Source organism: Dicentrarchus labrax, unplaced genomic scaffold (assembly GCF_905237075.1).
Source record: "Dicentrarchus labrax unplaced genomic scaffold, dlabrax2021, whole genome shotgun sequence".
In the NCBI taxonomy this organism is placed as follows: Eukaryota; Metazoa; Chordata; class Actinopteri; family Moronidae; genus Dicentrarchus; species Dicentrarchus labrax.
The window spans coordinates 13,336,675-13,359,364 of NW_026136708.1; the positions used below are offsets into that span (position 1 = coordinate 13,336,675).

Genomic DNA, 22,690 nt, shown 5'->3' on the forward strand with positions numbered 1-22,690 from the left:
CCAGAGTTTCTATTTGACAATCAGCTCAGATGATTTAGAGGTGAAATGACCTCTTAAATCCCTAAAAATTATAATTTGTCTATTTTAATCTTTTAAAGAGTCAGATAAGAAGATCGAAAAGTGGAGCTAAAGCTGGGAGGCAATTAGCTCAGTTGAGCTTAAAGACTGGAAGCAGGGGGAAACAGTGAGCCTTGCTCTTTCTACATACCTCAAATCCTCTAAAGCTCAGTGATTAACACATTTCTCATTTGTTTAATCTGAACACGCAGAAATATCAAAACAATTTGTGTCGGCACCTAATTCCCCCCAAAACCACAAATTGCACAAACTTTGGAAAGAGATTCAGGCTAAATGTTTCCCCCCTGCTTCCAGTCTTAATGCTAAGCTAAGCTAATCGCCTCCTGGTTCCAGCTCCACGTTTAGTGCACAGATGTAAGAGTGGTACTGATCATTGAAAAGGCCGTTCACACTACAACTATAACGACGATAGTGGCGAACGATATCGATGGGATCTTTTTCAGAGAGATTTCATGAACTAATGTCCTAAAAATCAACTCAGAAGTAAGAGCATTTTGGGGTTAAAGTTCAAGATTTATTTTTTTTAATCTATCTGGGTTTTGATAAACAAGTAAAGTCATTCTCCCTGTATAATCTGTACAGTATTTTTGCTTTATTTTTATGGTGTAACCAAGAGAGAATGGATAAATCTATAAGCAGACCACAAAATAATAATCATCTGCAGACTGTACTGTAAATGGAAAGTCCAAACTTCTGAAAACCCTGAAGTCTCCTCTGTACTTGATGGTTTGAAAGGTGGACGAACCCACCAGAGATAAATGATGGAGTAACAGGTACATTATGACAATATTCTCTGTGAAAGTAAAGTAAAATCTAAGGACGTATACACCGTGATTGTATAGTTTGCAATGTATGGTGATAAAGAGTTCATGGGGAGGATTTTCATATTCTGCATATTTTTCATTTTCTGCGTCCTTGCAGTGATCCTGATCAGTGAAGCTGCATCACGACTGCACACAACGGCTACTGTAGCGAGGTCTGATACAAAAATAGTTTCAATTTCCTGTCAAGCAAAACTTGACAGGTATGAGTGCAATTTTGTCTTAATAGCAATAGTGGTTATGATTCTTCACACGAAACAAGCGAGATGTCTTTGACAATGAAGCCAGGAATGTACAGTGTCAAAGTAAAGTCTGAGAAGGCTCATACGTCTGAGTGTGTGGTGTACAGCGCCCTCTAGTGGTCAGCAGGTGGTCTGCTGTGAACATCTGGAAACACCCAAAACAACAGAACTCCGTTATTGTCTGTGCTAGTTTCTGAAACATTACTGACCGAACTCAACATTTTTCTGTTTTGATTAAGTTTGTTACAAATAATAATAATAATAATAATAATAATAATAATAATAATAATAATCACATAGTGCTTCAGTCTACTTCCAACCTTGCTTCTGTTCTGATAGCTTTCAGTTCTGAATCCCTCTCCCAATCTATCAGTGGCCTTCATTTTGTCTATATTCTAAGATAAATGGGTATCTACTACTGTACCGAACAGTAAAAAAGGACCACCTTTTTCTGGTGTGCCTAAAATATGGGAGCTGTTGTTGCTAACAAAATAACTCTTATCTCATGGAGCAAAACAGCTGGTGGTTATGTGCCGTGAATACATTTTTACAATTTATGTAAATTGGTATTAAAGGAATTGTCAAACACTATATAGTTCACTCACAAGACTGATAAACGTTCATCTGAACAGTATATATGAGGCTACAGCCAGCAGCCGGTTAGCTTACCTGCAACCCTAAAGCTCATTGATTACAACATTAAAACACTGTACATCTCATTCGTTTAATCTGTACAGAAAATAGTGTAAAAATGTCATGTGGTTTTTGTAAATATTAAACAAACAAGATATAACATGCTAATGGCGTCTTTGAAAAAGCCAGGCTAGCAAGTCTTTATGCTAAGCTAAGCTGACCAGCTGTGGACTCCAGCTACGTATTCACCGTACAGATGTGATCAATCGTCTCATCTAACCCTCGGAACAAGAGCAAATAAAATTATTTATGTCAAATAATTCCTTTAAGATAGAAAAAATACTGTGTTACAATAAGTATTATTTCGAATTAAACCTTAAACCTTTTGTAGGTAAAATGAATGATGGGAAATGTTTTTGTCTCGTTCAGTGAATTAAATACAAATTATGGTAATTCATGTTAATTAAGGAACAGCTACATCAGTAGAAGCTGTATAACAAAATCTATTGTCTGTTCTGTACGTATCATCATATCGTCTATATATATATCTTTTTTTGCGTAACTTTAGTCATTGCACATCTCATTCTCTGTTGGATCAGACATTGATGATGGGAAATCTGTGACTGTATGGACTTAAATGGTTAGAAAAGACATTTATGTATTCTGTCTTTATGCTGTCTATATGTGACATTATTGTCTACGGTCTGTCACAGTTCCCCAAAATGATTACTGTGATGACTGAAACCATACAGTCTTACCTTGGCACATGAAGTCGTTCATTATCTGATATGAAATTCACATATTACATGAACGTTTTGTTCAGTTCTGTGGTGGTGCTACTGGCCAAAGTATGACAGTAATTTCTTCACATTCCTGTTCCACTCTGGCTTTTCAGTACGTGGTGGTAAGGCAATGAATACTGCAAGTTTGGTCTGTCTGCAGAGTAACGTTCTAAAAATGTGTGTGTCACAGCTTTAGTTTCACCAATGAGAGTTCACAGAATGCAGCGCTCTGCAAAACGACGTCTCATCAGTCTTGTGAACTAGTGCAAAGCGGAAAAAAAATTCATTGCATCTGAATTCTGATCCGACTACTGTGGTTCACCTCCACCTCCAGTGCTGCTGCTGGGAGCCCAGGTGTTTGAGGGGCCGTTATCAGAACTCTGTGGCTGAGCAGGAGCTTCCCTCTGGTCCCTGGACTCCTGCTGTGGGGGCCGATGGGGCAGCCGGGAGCCGTGCATGATGTGGGCATCCAACATCTCCAGCAACAGGTCGTACAAAGGAACCATGTTCTTCATTTTCATGCAGTGGAGGTGGTCCATGCCTTTGTTGCTGCACATTTGAAAAGAAAGAAGAAAGTAGAGTAACAAAGGCAGGTTGTTTTTTTGGGGCACAGCAGTGAGCGTAATGACAAAAGTAGTCAAGATGATGAGCACTTATATAATAATCTATTATCTATAATGGTCCATATTTAAAGGACCATTCTATTCAACAATACATAAATACATCAGTTAGTGTGTACAGCATCCTTGGCATTACATGAGGTCCTTTTTACCTGACATGACGGATGTGTGAGAGCAGCATAAGCAGGTGGGCGAGGCGGGTGTACTGTTGGCGGAAGCTAAGGCCGGTTTTGGCGATGGCCCACACCAGAGCGTCCGTTACAGCGTCCAGAAGATGCAGCAGCTTGGAGCGACTCTGCAGCTCCTCGCTGCCCTCTGAGGAGCTGAGGCACATGTCTGGTAACGCACACAGAGAAATGGGAAACAGGTCATTCATGTTTCAATGAAACAGACACATCTAGTTCTAATCAATTGGATCTTTTGCTAATTTTTAAATCTCGTCAATATAGCTGATACCGATCAGTTAATACACGCCTGGATCGGCCCTGAAAAAGATTTATTGAGATCGTATCGGGATGTCCCTAATGTTTCAATATTATCCTGGTTTTCATCGCTTTGCTGTAGGGGGTGATTATGTCTGAGCTGTTTTGTTCTGCGTTCTATATGAAATATATAAATATATTGGCTATTACTCATTCACAAATGTTCAAAACAGACAAAAACAGGCATGGGGAAGATGGAGCAAAACCATGACCCCTGTTTGACTGTGTTAGTGGAGGTAAACAGATATTAATTACTCTCCAGTACTGCCACTCGCCATAGATGCTCTGGCCTTGTTCGTGTTCAAACAGCCTGCTACTGCATCCGACAGAACCAATGAGAGCAGAGGCTCAAACTATACACGGTGTTCCCATTAGGGATTTTTATTAGTAAGTTATATAGCTGGTCGCCTTGCCAACCCTGTGCAGACTCACACACACACACACACACACACACACACACACACACACACACACACACACACACACACACACACACACACACACACACACACACAGATATAGGATTACATGCTGAGACACCAATCAAACACTAGAGCATCGCTTTGTCTCACCTAGACACACACACATACATCACACATAGAGAGGCATAAAAATAGGAGACTTACGAGTGTGTCTACGCCTACACACACACACACACACACACACACACACACACACACACACACACACTCACACTCACTGGAGTTAAGGAGGATCATGGCCTTGAGGCAGAGGTACTCCTCTCTCTGGAGCTTGAGCTCTCTCACCCTGGACGTGGCAGCTATCAGCATATCAAAGATCTCCACAAAGCCCTGGACACAGCTCCCCTCTTCTCTGCCACACAAAGACACAAACACAACCAGTTATTTTACCAGAAACCATTTTTATAACAATTTAGGCAGAAACCATTTGACAATTTGACAAAATGCTGCATTGATTTAATGCTCACCAAGATCCAAAAGATGGCAAGTAGCAGTACGTGTTTAGCAGTTAGCATTATCATAGAGGAGAGGAAATGAAAACCATCATATTGGGAGTTATTTTTAGTACTTCAGGTTTGGCTGTAAAGCTCCACATAGGGCGGAAGATTCCAATGGTGGAAAGTATATTTACTCAAGTATTATACTTAAGTACGATTTTGAGCTTCTTGTTCCTCCTTTACTATCAACTTTACTGTTATTATCCATTTTATTCTAGTTTATACCTTAGTACATTTCAGTGGGAAATATTGTCCTTTTTCTCCACTATTTGAAAGATTTAATTACCAGTTACTTTTCAGATTAAAATTTATGATGAACTTAAAAATTAAACAACCCATCTGTATATGAAACCTTGACTAATTACAACATTTAAGTACCAATTTGATGCTGTTGAATCAATAATAATGATCAAATAATATATCTCAGGGACCATTCTGCTTAACACATCATTTTACTTTTGATACTTTAAGTACAATTTACTGGTAACATTTCTGTACTCTTACTTGTACAGGGAGTATGTGTACAGTGTGCTACTTTTACTATAAAAAAAGTAAATGATCTAAAAAAACTTCTTCCATGACAGGAAGATTCATCTTTCTATGACTCATGCACTGCACCATGCACCACACTATTTCCAAAATCTGATATGATGATAAAAGCCATCACAATGTACACAACGTGCCCTCAGTGAGAGAGGTTAGGACACTTTGTACCAGATTTTAAAAGAAGATGAGCACCAGCAGATGTATCCCTTGTTGTAAACCACATGTGAGCACAGATGCAGTCAGAGCTGAAGATTTCCTCCCACACAAACCAGATCAGAAACTAGTATGAGTCAGATGGTGGCGGGCCTGATTTTAGTTTTTCATACAGGACACAGATGGGGTCTGGGACAGATACTGGATTTTTAATAACGAGTTCGGTCTAGAACTGCTCTATTTGAAAAGTGTAAGGCCAAGACTAATATTTAAACATTGATTCATCAGCCTCCTTAAACCTCACATAGACAAGCATTTTGACAAGGATCACTTAAAGTTGTAGTTGTAACTTAAAGCTGGTTGATTTGATGACATTCATGGTTACTGTGGTAAGTTTAATACAACAGCAAACACTCCTCGAACAGCCACTTTGTCATAAAATACAACAGGAACTGTGGCACACATACATTACAGAATGTATAACTTCTCTAAATGCAGGTGGCATTCAACCTAACATCCACAGTAACGATGGCAAATTGTCACTTTAATCAGGTTTGTGAAGTAAAGATGTGATGTTTTTGGTCGGTGGTACCTGCTCAGGCTGAGGTCAGGGGAGAAGATAAGTTTCCCTGGATGGTCCACTGACCTCCAAATCAGTCCGACCATCAGCACTTCCAGCCAGCAGCACTCCAACAGGTGCACCTGGTCCAAGAGACCGAGCTCAATGAACCCTAAGGAAAAGACAAACAGTTTGTAACTGTGTGCTGCCATTACTGCTCTGCACACACAGCAAAAGACAAAATCCTGAATCAAGTTTGTAATCAGTAGTTATCCACGTACCTTAACCTGTCTACTGTATGAGCTGTGTAATTATTCAAACCAGGGCTGAAACAATTAGTTGACTGATTATTCTCTGGTGAATTTGACACCTGATGAATCATTAAAATCACATATGCAAACATTTTGCTGGTTCCACCGTCTCAAATGTGAGGAGTCACTGTAATTTTAATCTCTGGGTTTGGACTGTTCACTCCAACAAAACAAGCCATGTGAAGTCATCACTTTGGGTTCTGTGAAACTCTGATGGGTATTTGACTCTATTTCCAGACATTCTGTAGATTAAATGATTACTAAAACAAATAATAACAATAATAATATTACAAAAATAAACATTAATTGTGGCCCTAATTCAAACACTTACTCACACTGTCATGTATCAGACCCCAAATCAGGTTACAACCGGTTAAAATTTTTGTTCATGTACACACTGTCAAGTACAGCCTGTGCTGTTATCTGATTTCAGCCAGGCAATGAGTGACTGTGCCTGCCAAGGACGTTCAAACATGTCACTTTAGGATAAGGTTAAAGGTTTCTATGTCATAATATCTGCCTGAAGCACAAGCATGCAACTTGTTCAAAACTTTCATATTGTGCAGAGAAGCCGTCTGAATCAAGCAGCAGAGACACACTCCAATAAAAGTTATGTCACAGCTCATTGTCCACCTCCAATTCCAGAAACACTGCTGTGTTGCGGGACTCGTCGATTGCATGCTAAATAAAGCAGAGACAATTACTGTGTCTGGCTGGTCATTAACTCGCTTTCTCACCAACTGAGTGGCTCTGCAGGGATGTTTAGAAAGACGAGAGGCAATAAAAAGATCTAGATATGTCATTCTGGGTTCCAATAAAGCAATTTTATTTCGATGTCGAAGAGGTTTTGTGTAAAAAAAAAAAATGTGTACAAAATGTGTTTTGCTCTGTAGCTTCAATGCTTTATGAGATTAGGTGTTGATGAGAGCTTAAAATACAAAGTTATTTATATTAATTCTGGACTCAAAAACTAGACCAGTTGGCTTGTGAAATGTTCAAATTGTGTGTTATTCTACAACAAAAATCCTAGTTTAGATTAGCCTACCTTTGCATAGTAAGTGGAAGTATGTGGAAACGGCTAACCTTGTCTGTGTCACTGTCAATATCATCATCAAGTTGTGGTCGCATGAGTTACGAGCACGTATGGATTAAGATAACGAGATACAACATGCCAATCAGCACGCTTTAGAGGTGTTACCAGGCTAGCTGCTTCCACCTGCTTCCAGTCTTTATGCTAAACCAATTAAGCATATTAGCTTCTCTATGAGTTGTCAGTGTAGCAATAACTGGATAGGACTGCAGGATGGGTTAAAATAATATATACTTTGATGGACTGCCATGGCAACGACTGCACTCGTATATAAAATAGCGGGTAGTTCCTTCAAACTTAAATTTTTTTTATGATTTTAAAGGACTAAGCCAAGATTGTCATAATGTGTTTCTGCTGTTTTACATTCCTCCAGACGCAAATTTAAAAAATGCACTGCTGAATCATTTCCTGGGTGTATATGTGTATGTGTATATGTATATAAATAACTGTATGTATTGCATTGTCGTTATTCTCTGTCGTCGTCGTCCTCGTCCTGCAATCATCCACTAACATCACATCCAGTTTGCCTGATTCCATGTGAATGCAGCATGAAGAGATACACTACCAATTTTGGACGAGAACTACCTCTTGCACAGTACGAGGTTTGAACACACTCATCCCAAGTTGCTATGGACAAAGTCCTCTGCCCGAATTCCCCCGTTACACACCTGGAATCTTTTTGGCCCAGCTGATCATGTGAACCAACTCCTTATCTGCCAGGTTGGTGAGCGACATCATGACGTTCGCTTCAGTCAGAGGCCTCCTCATGTCCTTCATGAGGTAGATCTCTGGCGGCTCTGCCTCCATTATTCGCTCAATCAGCTGCTCTGAAGTCAGTGCAGGAGGACGGGGCGCGTTTAACAAACCCATTGCTGATGATCCAGTTAACACATCTGGTCCGTGTGTTCTGCTCTGTGAGGACAGGCGGGTCACTCGCCTCGTCTGGGGGTTCTTGTAGTTTCCACGTTCCTTTCGCATACCTGAGGCCAAGTAAACATGACATAAAACACAACGTTTTACAGTTTGTCCAGGGCATGTTTCACTATCCATATTTGTGAAACATGGTTATCGTAGGTCTAATCTTTTGGGTCTCCACCAACTCCTGAGGGAAATATCTGGGTCTTTAGCCGTTAAATGCTCCACTAAGTTCCCCTGATAGTTTCTAACTCTGTCTGGCATTTAGGGCTGGGCAAGTAGTCCTAGGTTTTAAGGGTTTTCTTGATTTCTTCTCCATTTTAAGCAGCTGTTAAACAGATTAATTTCACAACAACCTTTCCAGGCTGGTTTCCCTGAGTGGGATCACTGCACATAAAAAGGGAGGGAAACATTCTTGAACAAAAAAAAGCCTAACAAATTTTTTTATGACATGTAACATCATCATGACAGCATGTTGGTTAAGATATATTGTCTGGTTAGAGTTCCTTTTTCATTGTGGGTGGAAAAAATACAAAAGCCAAAATACAACAACCTCTGATGGGAAAAAAAATTACACTAACCACACTTCGTCATGCCAACTTCATAGCATTTGCGAAGGCGACACGCCTGGCAGCTCTTGCGGCGGTTCTTGTCTATAGTGCATTCATTGGTTGCTGGACAGATGTAGTCATTGTGTCCTGAAACAAAAGGTAAGAAGAAAGGGAGAAGATGAAGACAAAAAAGGCAAGGATAGAAGAAAAAATTTGACAAAATGAGCAAAATAGAAATAAAGAAAGGCTGGATCTCGCTGCAAAAAGATCACCCGCCAAAGGATGCTGATGACAAGCTTGTGTGTTTGTTTCTTTTGGGATCATTTCCAGCTTTTCAGTAAAACAAAAGGCGGAGAAGGGGGGAGAAACTACAATTGAGATAAGTGGGATTCAGTAAATGTCAGGCAACAAAAACTCAAAGGACTTGAATTTAAGTTTTTCAGAATGAGATTTTTAAATGAGATGTGATTCAGTCTCATTGGAGCTTGTAAATGTTGATTACAAGTTACTGTGATCAGGTGTGACAGAGTTCAGTAAGAGGTAGTCACATGCATGGACGTGTTGAGTTTTTAACAAGACTAACAATCTACACCTGCTCTGATATGAAAAGTGTCCTAAAATAAAATTGAATTCAGTTTAATTGAGCAGGTATAATGTCCATTGTGTTCACCATCTTAGCTTAGCATGTTAGCATCTACCATTTGCTAACTAGAACTAAACATAAAGTACACCTAAAGGTGATGGGATGTTCATTAGTTTTGCAGGTATTTGTTCAGAGAATTTAAATGTTGACCTCATGATGGATGCTAATGGAAATGTTAAGGAATCTAAAAGGTTATTCAAATTATCTTCAGGGGGACATGAATGTCTATACTAAATGTCATGGCAATCCAAACCCCAACCTCATGGTGGCGCTACAGGAAATGTCACAGAACCACCAAAGTTGGTAGGATTTACCCTCTATGGACCACAAATGCGTGTGAAAGACACTAAATGACTTATTTTCAGAGAAACAATACCCACTATGTCCTAAAAATGAGCACAGAGCTGAATGAACCCCACTAACAGTCTCAACAAATGGCGTCACCAAACTCTGAACACTGAATGTTTTTGTGCCTCACTTTGGATGCTCCTCTTGAAGAAGGCCTTACACCCCTCACATGACCAGACGCCGTAGTGGTAACCCGAGGCATAGTCGTGACACACAGCACAGTAGTGGAGGTCCGCCTTCCCGCCAGATGACACCACGCCCTCCTCGCTCTGCTGAGAACGCCTCATCACACTCTTACTGACAGATAAGTTTGAGTCAGTATTTCTTGCCAAGACAAAAACATGTGGAATAAGCAATCTGGCCTCAGTATGGAAATCCCTCTAATGAAGTGTATTGCATGTTCCATTTTAATAAATCATTACCGCATTAGTAGTATGATTACAGATTATTTACGCTGACTACAGGTAATAATTAAACTAGACAGGAGATTTGGAATAAACAGTTTCAACATATTTCTAATGACTGACATGAAATGTCAAGTTATGATGAGCCGAAATGTTGATTTTTCATGACGATTATAATATTGAGTGATTATATTATGGTCAGAAAGTAAGGGGTTTTAAAAATGCAACTGTGAATGCAGACTAGGAGTCGAATAATAAGCTAGTGTGCAGTGATCCCACTCAGGTCGATAGATATTTGTTAAGTCAGTTGTCCTTTATCAACCAAAAATGCTTTAAATTTGTGGTTTCCTGTCAAATATTTTGGGTGTTTTTGGACAAAAGAAGCAATTCAATGACATTATGAATTATTTTCCCTATTTTCTGAAAATCTTAACTAAACATTTAACCAATGAATCATACAAATAATCAACAGATTAAGCAATAATTAAACAGATCACTAGTTGCAGCATGATTGTTAAAACAGCATGCAACAGTCAGGGAGTGACGCACAATCCTACCTGGTTGTTACATTTTCCAGCGGTGACAGTTCCACCCATGGACTCTGGATTGGCTGTCCGTGCTGAGACCGAGCCTGGGAGTGGTGCAGGGGTATGGGGGGCCCCACGTGGCCGTGGCTGGGCCAGAACAAGGAGGGGCTTAGCGACTGATGGACGGAAGGGCAGTCTGAAATAGCCTGACCCGCATAACTGAAGAGAGTCGGACTGTAGAAAGGTATGGTGGTGAAGTCGTGGTTGAGGTCGGTGTACGGGGAGGGGATGCAGATGGGTTGGCTTGATTCCATGGAGGAGCTGAGAATCGGGGAGAGGACGCGACCACCGACTCGACTGGAGTCTACTTTCTGGAGCTGGAGGAGGGGCTGATCCTTCTCTGGAGAGGAGGCAACGGCCATTGCAAATACAGACGCTCTCAGTATCACTAGATTTACCACATCATAAACAAATATGGGCCTAGGATGGAGTCATTTTTTCCCTTTGGTGTCAAGTTCACAGTGGTATTGTCATTATCTACAAGTACTAGCAGTGTAATAGAATAAAAACAAAGAATTGCGCATCTACCTACAGGCCAGGGTGGTTTAATGTTACCTGTGAGCTCACATTGTACATTCCCAGAATGATGGATAACTCCAATCAATCCTGCAGCTTACTTTGATTTAACTCTGCTCACTGAGGAATGCTAGTGTCGGGAAGGATCACATGATCAACCTGTCAAGCAGAGAGAGTCAGTGCTGTGAAATGATCTAGAGGGCAGCGAACACACAGGACCACAGTCCGTCAACCCCGGAGTAGGGGTTCAGTTCAGTGCTTAGTGTCAGTCCAGCCATGAGTCTCACATTATTACTCCAGCACGTGGAGTCAGATGTGTGGCAACCTTTCCACCTGGAGGACAAAGAGAAAAGCGCATGTTAAAGTACTGAAATACTGGTCGAGGACTCCAATTCTGAATTTTTCTAAATTACATTTCATTGAGTTTACTCTCAAACTGCATTAGCCAGTTCTCTGGTACCGCAAACTCCATTTGCTGAAGATAAAAGACACTGTGAGATACAAAAGCTCTGTAAAAAGTTAGTGCCCTGTGGTTTTGGGGAGGGGGTTTAATCGCAGATCTCTGGTAATATTTATAGGTATTATTCATGGTGAGGGCGCTATAGGTTAATGTCAGAATTATGACTGTAAACATCATAAAATACAGAACGGCAGATTTAGTCCCAAAATTAATTTTAGTATATAATGTAATATATATAATGGTTTATAGATCAAATTGTATTCCAATAAGATTTAAACCAGAGTTTTTCTTTAAATTAAAATTTCACCTTTTTCACAATCAAAATAAACTGATGTTTTTTGTTGTTTTTACTTTATTTTACACAATTTTTCCCACTTTATCAAAATTCTATTTTGTCACTCAAGTCCTTCCAGCACATTCACATTTTTTTTTTACCAGATAAATCAACTGAGAACCAATTCTCATTTAGAATGATGACCTGGCCAAGAGGCAACTACAGTACGCAAATCGACACCAACAATTAAAACACAGAAACAGCTAATGCAAGAAAACAATATTAGAGTTAAAACATTACAATATATATACGGTATACACAATAAACAGGTAAATTCAAAAGCAGGTGCAGTGATCAGAAACTCGCTCGTAATCAGTTAGTAAAAGAGGGTGAATAAATCAAAAATTCAACTACATTTCACTTGTTTTAAGAACACAGCGTCGGACTCAGTGGGGTCACTCCACGGTCAAAAACTTTTCGGTTTTCCCTCTAATCTTTGGCAGAATATATAGTTAGTTTACTCTTCATCATTCCTGTGTGGCAGCACTCTGCCTTCAGTCCAAGTTGGTACACATTCTCTCCACCTTTCTTGCATAAAGCTGGAAGTCATTATTTCTCCTGATGGAAAAGGGTCCATTAATCTAAAGAGAAGCTGCCGTTTGACTCGACAACAAAACTTGATAATCCGTATAGTTGGAGTCGGCTCTAACAGCGCTGAAAACTGACAGTAATTAAACTCACAAAGCTGCAATGAAGTGACCATTAATATACATTAAAGTGATATTTTTGTTTTTATATGGAATTAAGATGTGTGAAATAATAATAATAATAATAATAATAATAATAATGATAATAATAATAATACATTTAATTTATAGAACGCTTTTCCAGAAACTCAAAGACACTTCACATAAGTTAAAAAGGAAAAGAAAAAAGGTAATAAAAACCACACACTAAGAAATTATAGCTATATCTAAATCACTCTAAAACACAAGCAGAGTTATTTCAGCATGTTGAATAATTTTATTTTTTGACTGCAACTTCTTGCAAGAGTTAATTTACGTGAAAGATTAAATAATCTATGTATGACATAAAAACTGGAAACACTATTGTTACATTTGTCAAACAACCTACAATTGTGTATTTTTTAATTAAAAGACGACAGACTACCATTGATGCTTTGCAAACAAATAAGATAAATGTAAATTCTATAGCAGTCTTTGCCTCTTTGAAGAGGTGTGGACACATTATGGGTCAGTTAACAACAGGATGCACATGTTGGTTTTGTCCACTCCAGGGATCTAATCAATCAACCCAATTTTACACAATTACAATTATGCTTAACACTGTCTTTTTCTGCTTTATCTAACCTTAGTTTAAAGGTTACATATAATTGAATTCACTTTCCACTATATGTCGCACTACAGCACAGCATCTCAGACCAAAACAAATTTTACCCCACAGATAATCGTAAAACAAAACACACTTCAAACTGTACAGAAACAAAATAAACCCTTAATTCACAGAGGTAGAGGTATAAATACATATGGAAAGGATCCCTATAGAGATAAACCTTTAGACGTTTGAGGCTGAAGGAAAAAGAATACTGCAGTCCCTACAGGCACAGGAGTTGTTATAGTGAGGAAAAAGTTATTAAAAAGAGGGGGAAATTAGTGGTTAAAACCTTTTGTCAAAAACACACCAATGTGTATACAGGCACAGTGCCTCAGAGCATCTTGACACACAGTGAACCCGACACATTAACACAAGCTGGTGAACACAGTGGAGCATTCAGCGTCTAAAAGAGAGAGAGTGAAGACTGGATTCACATTCATCAGATGGATACAAACATGACTCCAAATGAAAGCTAACGTGGCTCCATATCTGCTGGAGTTTTCCATATCAACTGTATAAAAGGTGATGTCATGTCTCAGTGTTGTTTTTACACTGCCACAAAATGGCCCAAAACATCAGTTAATGCAGTTTGCAGGTGTAACAACGAGGCTAGGTATTCACTATACAGCTGCAACTACTGTGATTAAGCCCAGTTTTTAGTGATAATTATTGACTCCGTGAAGTTTCAGACCTTGAACAGTGTGGAAGAACATTTCTCTCAGCTCTTACAACAGCTGTAAGAATCAGAATATTTGTGCTATTGAATGACATTTGGTTTGACGAACGATCTATTTCTGGCTGATAATACTGAGCGTGTCTTGGCAGTGGGAGGATGGCTTTAGCTCTGTCTTTTATGTGTTTATCAAATCTTACCTGACATAACACACTGATAAAATGCCGGGAAATGAAAGCATTTGAGCGATCTCTGTTTGAAGTTTAATTAAACTGCTTGCCAGCTCATCTGTTTCTGTTTGAATCCCAGGGAATGACTGATGACTTAAAGTACACTGCATCACAGAAACCTCAATTATAACATGCGCAATAATGTGCCAACAGAAGTGAGAATTTAATTACACTTAATGTGATGATAGCGTATATAATCTACAGGCTATATGTGGCTGAAAGCATGAAAAAGTGTTGCAGCAAAGAGCGCCGTTTAGTTTCACAAAGTTTCCAATGACCTTGTGTCCGTAAGCCAATAAACTGACTCCTAAAACAAATGAGTTACTTTAAGAGAAAAGAAGATTGTGGCAAGATTTTACCATCAATTACCATTTGGGGGTAAAAACAGATGTGGGAGAGTTTTTTGTTTCCTTTGAAGCTTTGATGTTGCCTTCAGACCTCCTCACTGTCACAGTCTCCGGCAGCTGGCAGCTCATTGTGAGAGAGAATTTCCCAACTCCTCCACAAGGCTGCTCATCTATTAAAACCAGCTCAGAAAGACAACAACTGCTGGGAAATATACAGTAAACTCTGGTTTCTTTGTAGAAATTGGGTTTTAAGGTTCAGTGTGTGTGTCAAATGCCTTGCAGAAGAGCACCACAGCAGTTGAGAAATGTTACTCAACCAGCTGTTCCATGGTCGCCTGGTTTCCAGCCGTCACTGCCTTACAGGGCGATCAAGTGCACAGGTTCTACATTGCATTATTTCCAATGGAAAAAGTGGCTGTACTCTCTTCAGCAGCTGCACAAGCTACAGCGGTGAGCATTGTGTTGATTTTCCACCAGGGTGTGCAGCAAAAGTTCAGTTAACTTTGACTCCAAATACTCTGACCTCCCTGTTCTCTGCTCTTCTTTCAATTAATCTAACCTTGTTTTTAAGTGGAACAGACACTCCGAACACACACACACCGTGACACACGCCTAGCATTAACCATCCCGGTAGCTCATGCAGTTGCTGCCAGTAGTTTCTAATAGGACACCGACTGGGCTGAACCTCTGTGGTTTGGACACAAGCGCATAGAGCTTGAGGGCTGGTAAGATGGATTCTTGCGTGATATTGTGATTTTATGATCCAGCTGCCTCGCAAGGTTATGTATCATCAGGTCCTACAGGAGAAAATCTAATACCAGTGACTGACAGCAGGTCATGCAGCAATTAAATGCTTCTAATATTTGTATTTATGTTCTCGGATGTCAGGAAGTGTCTGCAAATCAGCCGCATGTTATGAATAAGACGGGTATGACGGGTATGACAGATGAAGAAGAAGCGCCTTGTAGAGCAATATCCCAACAGGAAAAGAATACAAGCACAATAGACCACAGTTTTAGCTGCTTTTGACTGTCTGATTTATCAGGTAAAAGCCCCCCCCGTCACTTGCTGACGCACACACATTACCATAGTTACCAAATGATTGTATCGCTAACAGAGATCAATTATGAGACTGCTTTCTGGATTTATTAGTAATTTAGCTTCATAAAATCCTGTAGTCGGTTGGTTTGCTTTCACACCAGAAACGAAACAGCCGACAGTTGGCAAAAACAACAACAACACACACACACTTATGCATGTATCCCCCCAAAAGAATTCGGGTCAAAGCCAAATAAAGTAAAATCTGAAGTGACAGAACTGTTCCTGGTCATAATCCAGAAGTGCATGCCTTTTATACAAAAGCTCAAGGCCGTGCTGTTTTCCCATCCCTAAATTCTCACCGCCTCCCTAAAACCAGGCGGAAACGGATGTGAACCGGCTCTGCAGAAAGAAGTCGTACCTTACTATATACAGTAAGGGAGTATGAGTGGGGATGTGAGTGGCGGTCGGTGCCAGAGAATGAGAAAAATCTCATTGTGCTGCAGAAAAACCTCAAGCTGACACGGAGAGATTTATGTGCTCTATTTGTGCTTTAACGTGACTGCAACTGCTTTTAAAAGACTAATTAAAGTTTGACGTTAACTATAAACATTAAATGTCATTTATTATCCTGCACTGACACACATCAGAAGGAGCTGCCCTCAACAATACACTGATTTATCTGTTCATTCACACAGCAATCTAATACAACAACCCTGCAACACAGTGACTAATTCGGGTTTAAAAAAATAAAGTTAAATCTAACATCTCTCTGACACAATGTCACAAAAAGCCCTTATAATAAAATCAGCTAAAGTACAGCTCAGTGGTAACTGAGACCTATAATTCCTGTAATTAAAGCTATTATGACGTCTTTCTGAGGAAGGGTTTTGGTCTGGAATAAAGCTGGAGAGACAATAGATATTTTTTTTTCCATCTAAACAATAAAACGTCTGAATGCTCGTTTGATAAAAAGGTTCTAATTAAATTTTGCCTCTTAAAAATACAAAAACTCCCTTCTTGGATGTTTCCTTCGCACTGGCCTTTTTCTGGCAGTAACTGACAGGAAATGTGGTAATTTCAGGTGTGAAAACAGGTGGGATGCCTTTTAATCTTCCATCCACTATCTATAACCTTCCTATAACCCACACAGAAAGGACTTGCAGAAAGGTTCAAACCTTTCTAACCACTGCTGTGCCGCCCACTATTAATCTTGAATTCTTTCATTTTGCACGTAATTACATGAATAAATACATTCTAGAAATATATTACTTGATCTAGTACAACTGTTGCAACTCAAAAAATGAACCTCCTAAATCAATTTATAGCACTATCATATTAATTAATTGTCTTTAGGACAATAACAACTCTGCTTTAAAATGAGACTAAAAGTTTTAGTAAAGTGTATTTCAGTCTTTAATCAAATGACAATATTCGGCATTTCAAAAAACATTTAATAAGTGCAATAATATCTCAAACGTCTGAAACTTGAGTCAACTGTTGCAGTGATCCACCATCCACAGCTCAAACAAGGGAAAGGGGGAATTCTTCCTGTGAGCTTGTCTGTATTACAGCAGCCGCTTGTTTACATAGTAAGTACAGTAAGTACTTAAAATGGATATCTGAATATGGGGGGTGGAGATATCTAAAGATTAGGAGAGAGATGTTTAAGGAGATAATTGATGATTATCTGCATATTCAACATGACCCACTGCCATCTCTTAGCAGTTTTCCCTTTTTGTAGACACATAGACATTTTTTCTTCAAGAGGCAGATCTATAAATGATTGAAGACCCAAAGAGTCCTGTGATAAACTCTGGATTAAAAATATCTCACCACCACGGTAATGATTTCTTGCAGGAGTTTAAACTGTCACCTGTTAGCCAGTCCAAGTTTAAAATAAAAATAAAAATACGCAGTTTAAAGTGTGATCTGATGCAGTCACAGGCCTCCTACCCAAACAATATGTGACAATAAACCAGTGGGACAGTCAGCTTAATGTCTGCTTTATTACCAACATGAGTAAGTTGTATTTATAAACATGACAATATTCTTACCTCCTGTCTTCTAGTTGCAGACAAAAGTTGTCGGTGTGACAATATGGAGTCCCGCTGTTGGTGTCATGAGTTGGTAAAGTGCGAAATAAAATGTTTATTTGGAGCCGTTATGAGCTGCAGAAAGGCCGAGCACCGAGTAAGTTCCCCGACAGTCTCACAGCGCTCATATAAGAGTCGGCCGTCGCTGTGAGCCCCGGAGGCAAAAGACCAGCTGCGTTTAGGGAACTGGTGTAAAGTTAGACAAAGTAAAGGGCGCACAAGATCCGGTCAGTTCCTTCAAAATAAAATCAGCCCTGGTAAACAGCTCTTGGGTCCTGATTGTGTGTTTTTTTTTTTTTTTTATCTCTTTATTGAAATCATTCTGTGGCATCAACTTTTAAACTAATGAAATATGAAAAAACTAAACAATGCAGCAATTAAACTTATTTATTTTCTTCAATATTCTATCAATAGATGCTAATAGACTTTTAATAATTCAATAAGACAAAATATGTTTAAGTTCCACTAAATAACAGCAATGACGGCTGCCTTCTGTATTTTATCCGTTTCCACTTTTCTTTTTCCAGCACATTGTAACTTATTTTTTAACAGTCCTATAACTACATAAATAACTATATACATATTTCTTTGCCTATTAAAAGTTCCTGTTCTAGTGTGATAAAGAGCAAGACAATGTATGTCAGTCAATGCTGTCAAACCATCCTGCATGATTTGACTGTGACGTCCATAAAGCAGAAAAATCAGGATCAATAATATATTCTGTAGAAATTGCTGGTCCCCAAACAAAACTTCAGTTACGGCCTCAGGATAACGGTGTGCTTTTATTTTGAAGGCCTAGTTAGGTGTTTAATATTATTATTATTATTATGTGAACTTGACTCTGCTTATGGAAACTCACCGACGTCAGAAACAAGAAACAAAAAAAACACACCTCCCTGGTTGGTGCGTTATCACCGCCCAGCACAAGTCAATCAAATCCTAATTGGGGCCATTTAGTCAATTTAAGTGTCTCAATTAAAGTCAGACACAAGTCCACCACTCAGGTAATTCTGGACAAACCACAACGTTCATATAAATGTTGTGTTTGTAAAAAAAATAAAAAATGTCACCTATAATATTTGACTTATTGACATCCACAGTTCACATTTTGGAGGCTACAGACACATTCATTATAAGATAACTGACAAAAAAAAACAGAGCCCTTCAGAATAAACATCAGCCAGCTGGCTGTTAACCTAATCTGAGCTACTGCTGATGTTCACCTGTGTATTTTATAGTTTCGCAAATCATGTAAAATGTAAGACAAACAACAGGACGTCCAGTCAAACCTTTCATATTTCCCTATTATATTCCCACAATCATTAAATTATGAAATACAACACAGGGGGGAAATAAAGCATTAGACATTGAGCACAACTTAAAGAAGGAGTCCTGCCTATTACTATTTTATTGTATTCAGTTTCCTGGAGATAGAATTTAATGCAGCTGAGAAATAAGAAGCCCCGTCCCTTCCTCAAATCATAGTCTTGCTGAGTAAATGTTTTGGTTTTTATAACTGGATATGGGTCGTAAAAAAAAAAAAAAAAAAAACAGGGCTAAAAATATTTTCTTTCCATCTAGTTTGAAGGTTATAGTAAAATCTTACTGTATATGATGATTTAATAATAAGACAAATATCTGTAATTATGGTTCTTGTTTCTTTAAAGAAATTTGCCTCTGAGAAGTTCTCAGTTCATTGAGTACATTTTTTTTTTGCGTGAAGATATTTTATGTTTTATATCCATCATGTGACCAATGATTAAAACATATATGCTTGATTAAGTTGATTAAAGTTGCATTAGCAAATAAGGATGATTGAGCACCATGTAATACATAGAAGGCTGGTATATTGAACTTTGTACAGAGAAACAGGATGGATAAACAGCAAACTCTCAGCCTTGAGTTAGGGTCACGCTAACCGCAGCTTTGCATTTTGCTGGCAGTAACTGACATATCAAGCGTGAAGACCCATGTGGCATATTTTGAACTAGAATACATGCTTTTAATCTTCCATCCAACATCTATAACCATTTCATTTCAATTTCATTTCAGAATGTCCTGTAGCTGCTCTGCATTCTGATCTTCTGAGTCTGTTTTAGTTGGGAAACAGTCAAATCTATTCTAAATGTAGAAATGAGTTCTTAATCTTTGATTCTGAGAGGCTGATGTCTACTTGTTGGGCAGAACAAAATAAGGCATATTAACAACTGATAATTTATGGTAACATGTAATTGTTGCGGTTATTTGTTTTTGTTATTTAGATAAAATCTAAATCATGTGCATGCTTGGCCTTACAGAGGTCACTCTGGACCAGCACAGCCGAAGTCTGACCTCTGCTTTCCTCCGAGCTCATTAGCGAAGAGTCCAGAGAGGAAATCGCTTCTGCAGCCAAGGCAGCAAACAGGCAGCGAAGAGGTGCGGAAAACAAACAATGCTGCACAAACTTGTGCTTATTATTTCAAGAGGGATGATACAAAGGCAAATTATTCAATAAACATTGTTGCATAATCAAGGCTCTACTGGAGGATAAACTCAGGGTCTCCATTGCCTGCAATATTGTAAGTAATATCAAGCAATACAAGAACTTAAGTGTCCATCCTTCACAAGTTTTTTTGTTTTCTTTTTGTTTTTAGAGTTGTTAAAGGGTGTGTTCTTTGTTGTTAATACATTTGAATGAGTGACTACTGGGTTTTCAGACATACCAAATAAGTTGTTCCAAAGACTCAGATCATCATAGGCATTTAGCCACTGTGCTAACTGTGGAGCTTCTACAGTTTATGTACCGGGTCCATGCAAACAATGACAGCACAATGACGTACATCAACAGGTTTATCAGCGCTGCAGATCAGATGCAAGGAAAGCAAGAATGCTCTCTGTTGCAATTAGAGAAGTAATAGAACATAATTCACCATTAATTAGCTCTAGTACCTGGAATACTTTCTTCAGATTCAATTCCCCACCCAACACCTGCTCTCTCAGGGGGCAGAAGGACAGAGTATGTGTGTCTGAAAGAACATTTTACCCCTTGTAATTTTCCCAGTCATGAACCACTGCCACACCTGGAGAGATAATCATTCAGAATTACGATGTGCTGATCTCTCAACTCTTAAAATCCAATTTTGGTGATTACATTTTGTGGCTTTGCAGCCTTCAGAAGCTCATTTGACATTGCCAGGTAATGGACTACAGTCTTTACATTCTAACCAAACCTGCATGAGTGCACCACAGGTTGCAAGGTGCAAATTGTGCCAGAAGATATGACTATGGCTTCTCCCATCTTTCTGTCATTTGGTTTGTGGGGAGCTGAGGAGCAATTTGCCCCTAAAATTGGGCTTTTAACCCTCAGTTGTAATGATGGCACAAAACGAATGAACATTACTGAGATTTGGACCTCTTCACTGCTGTGGCACAAATGTGACTTAGCAGTGTTACGACCCCACCATAATGGCTTGTGAGAAAGAAGGTATAACATAATCAAAGATAGGAGTTTCCAAACAATTCATTAATAACTAATAATCAATATAAAATAATATTTTTTTGCACCCACAGTGTGTAATTTCTACTCAGATGTTTCTTGATAATTCTTCACCCCAATGTTGAGATTTAGTGGGTCTCAGGCTATCAGCTTCCTTTATTTGCAAAGTCAGACGCTCAAGAACTAACATCACTCTATCCACTGGTCTGGGCGATGAACTTGCTCGTTTCCCTATTAGTGTGCAAACTGCAACACACTAAAGAAAAAGCAGTTTTGAAGTGCTTCAGAGTTTGCTTCCTGTTACCTATACCGACAGTAAATGTTTTAGGTTTGGGAACAAAATGACACAGTTAGGGTTAAGAATTGGGTTGGGTTAAAAGTACTACCTGGTAAAGGTTAGGAAACAATTGTGGATAAAGGAAAATTCCAGTGCATCCAAAAATGCAGCCATTGTGACTATGGGTGATCCCAACTTTCCACTCGTCACCTCCATTATAGAGATTCAGGGAAACAAGGACTCACACAACACAAAAAACATAAAAGCTGTGCGAGCTTCCTACGGCTTTCCAAACAAACATGATATTTACATAAATCCTTTCAAACTGTTGTCTATAGGTCCGACCCGAAGTAAACACAGAAAGTACCCGCCTAGTGCAGCCATTACGACAAACAGCATAGCTGAAATGTAATGATATATTGATAATGCGATACAAGATTCTAATTGGTGAGATGAAAAATTAATCGTGATACTCTTAAACAGCTTTTTAAACTCTTTTTTTGTTTGCCGTCCTACATCACCTGGGTCAGTAGCTGTATCAAGGTGCAAAGACACGCCGAAGTCTTTGAAATTGAGGATGCACTATCCTTTTTTGTTTAAAGACAAATTATGACTGAAAACAATTCCTGTATTTCTCAATCAGATTTTCTGAAATCGTAAGAAAAGCATATTGTGAACCCAGTATCGAATCCTCATTCGGGATCTACATCATGGGGTAACTTGCAGGCAAGTTGTGCTTTGAGTTTTGATGGAAAGAAACTTTTGCTCAGGGATTGTACCTTTAAATATGGTACACTGCTGACATGGACACTTGCATGATTGCAGTAACTATATTATAAACACAATGTTGATGTGCATGGCAATATATGATGGTGAGAGGACAAATCATTTTTTTAAGAGTGATTTTAGTGCGGAAACAGCTGGCACAGAGAAAGGAGAAGTCCTCTGTGTCTAGGGAGAGATGGATCCATCAGTAAGAGGAACACAGAAGGTTATGCTCCTTTCAAAATTCATAACCCCCAAGAGCTGTCCTCCCTTTCACTGCTGTCAACATGTGTTTATCGCTAAGATGTTACATTAAACTATATTAAAGCTTATATATGACACTAAAGCTGCCGAAGATCCAAGGACTGATCAACTGTTACGCCTCAGGTCACATGATCCC

The 22,690-nt window shown here is 39.0% G+C and overlaps 1 protein-coding gene across 4 annotated transcripts; it reads right to left on the reverse strand.

Moving 5' to 3' along the window:
• Positions 1 to 2,532: 2,532 nt before the first annotated feature.
• Positions 2,533 to 17,924, reverse strand: esr2a (estrogen receptor 2a). Of its 4 annotated transcripts, none has more exons than XM_051410065.1 (9): positions 17,735 to 17,924; positions 10,715 to 11,593; positions 9,884 to 10,050; positions 8,793 to 8,909; positions 7,965 to 8,276; positions 5,929 to 6,067; positions 4,359 to 4,492; positions 3,329 to 3,512; positions 2,533 to 3,105 (listed from the first exon to the last, which is right to left on the reverse strand). In XM_051410065.1, exons 2-9 carry the CDS (start codon positions 11,104 to 11,106, stop codon positions 2,865 to 2,867), a joined length of 1,686 nt encoding a protein of 561 aa, XP_051266025.1. In that variant the 5' UTR covers positions 11,107 to 11,593; positions 17,735 to 17,924; the 3' UTR covers positions 2,533 to 2,864. The 4 variants fall into 4 exon arrangements, with proteins under 4 accessions (XP_051266025.1, XP_051266024.1, XP_051266023.1 ...); XM_051410064.1 differs by having other exon boundaries at positions 4,353 to 4,492; XM_051410063.1 differs by having other exon boundaries at positions 9,884 to 10,077.
• Between the last annotated feature and the right edge of the window lie 4,766 nt (positions 17,925 to 22,690).